General features: G+C 56.7%; 1 protein-coding gene across 1 annotated transcript; it reads left to right on the top strand.

Annotated features, from left to right (window-relative positions):
- Positions 1-58: 58 nt before the first annotated feature.
- On the top strand, positions 59-992 carry LOC113942756 (hydrocephalus-inducing protein homolog; the record flags this gene model as incomplete). Its single annotated transcript, XM_027633806.1, has 3 exons — positions 59-268; positions 449-631; positions 873-992. Coding segments are annotated over exons 1-3 (350 nt in total), but the record flags the coding sequence as incomplete, so codon positions are not given.
- Between the last annotated feature and the right edge of the window lie 13 nt (positions 993-1,005).

Raw genomic sequence — 1,005 nt, 5'->3', positions numbered from 1 at the left:
AAACCTCCCATTCTGCTTTCCAGGAGGGGCAGGTCTCACCTCTCTCTCCCTTTTCTCTCTCCCCTTATGCCAAGGCCCCAGAGGCAGAGGCACAGGACCACTTGAAGGAGGGGAAAGCCACAAGCAGACACAAGTCTAGGAAGGAAAAGCCAGACTCCCCCCAGAGCCTGAAAAGTCTCCGGCATCACTCCCCAAAAACACCCCGAAGTTCACCTGAACCAATGAAAAGCCGACTAAAGAGGGACTCAACCCTCGAGAGACCTGCCAGGTGAGCTGCAGGGGAGGAGGTGATCCCTGTGCTTCACGCTCATCTTGCCAAACGAGGTCCGTTGTCCTCAGCTCCGCAGCGACCCTCTGCCAGTGCCTCCATGGGATGGCGAGTGCACAGCCCTCCTCCTTGTCTCGTTTGCCCCTTAGCAATGTCTGAAGCTTCCCTTTTAACTGCCAGGCTGAGAAGGTTCCGCTGGATCGTTCCTGCCCACGGCGAGGTGGAACTGAAGATCCGCTTCAGCACCACAGTGCCAGGGCAGTTTGACCAGATGATGAACTTTGAGATCCTGGGGTCAAAGCGCCTGTACCAGTTGCCCTGCAGTGCCACTGCCCTGTACCCCAGCATCAGCCAGAACCCACGGTAAGGCTGGGTCACAGGAGCATCCCACACTGCACCCCCTGACCTCAGAGCCAGGGCTGCCCCTTGTGACCTCCTGGCTGGGGCAGATGGTGCTGCCTGAGTCACCCAGCATCTCTTCCTCTGCTGGGAGCTGGGAGGCTGAACTGGTACCTCAGCCACCGAGAAGGGTGATGGCTTTCTGACTAGATTTCCTACTTGCAGCATCTCAGAGCTCCTCATTCCTCATTATTTCTCTGCCCAGGCTGGTGTTTCCTCGCTGGAGGAAGAGCAAGGAGAAGGAGGACATCATCTCCAAGGAATATGTCATGAGCACAAAGCAGTTCCACTTTGGACCGCTGCTTTGTGGCAAGTCAAGAGAGTGGTATGTGCTCCCT

This window comes from Corapipo altera, unplaced genomic scaffold (genome assembly GCF_003945725.1).
Source record: "Corapipo altera isolate COAL_440 unplaced genomic scaffold, ASM394572v1 57326, whole genome shotgun sequence".
Taxonomy (NCBI): Eukaryota; Metazoa; Chordata; class Aves; order Passeriformes; family Pipridae; genus Corapipo; species Corapipo altera.
The sequence above is the reverse complement of the archived record's forward strand: the minus strand, read 5'-3'. Positions and strand labels throughout refer to the sequence as shown.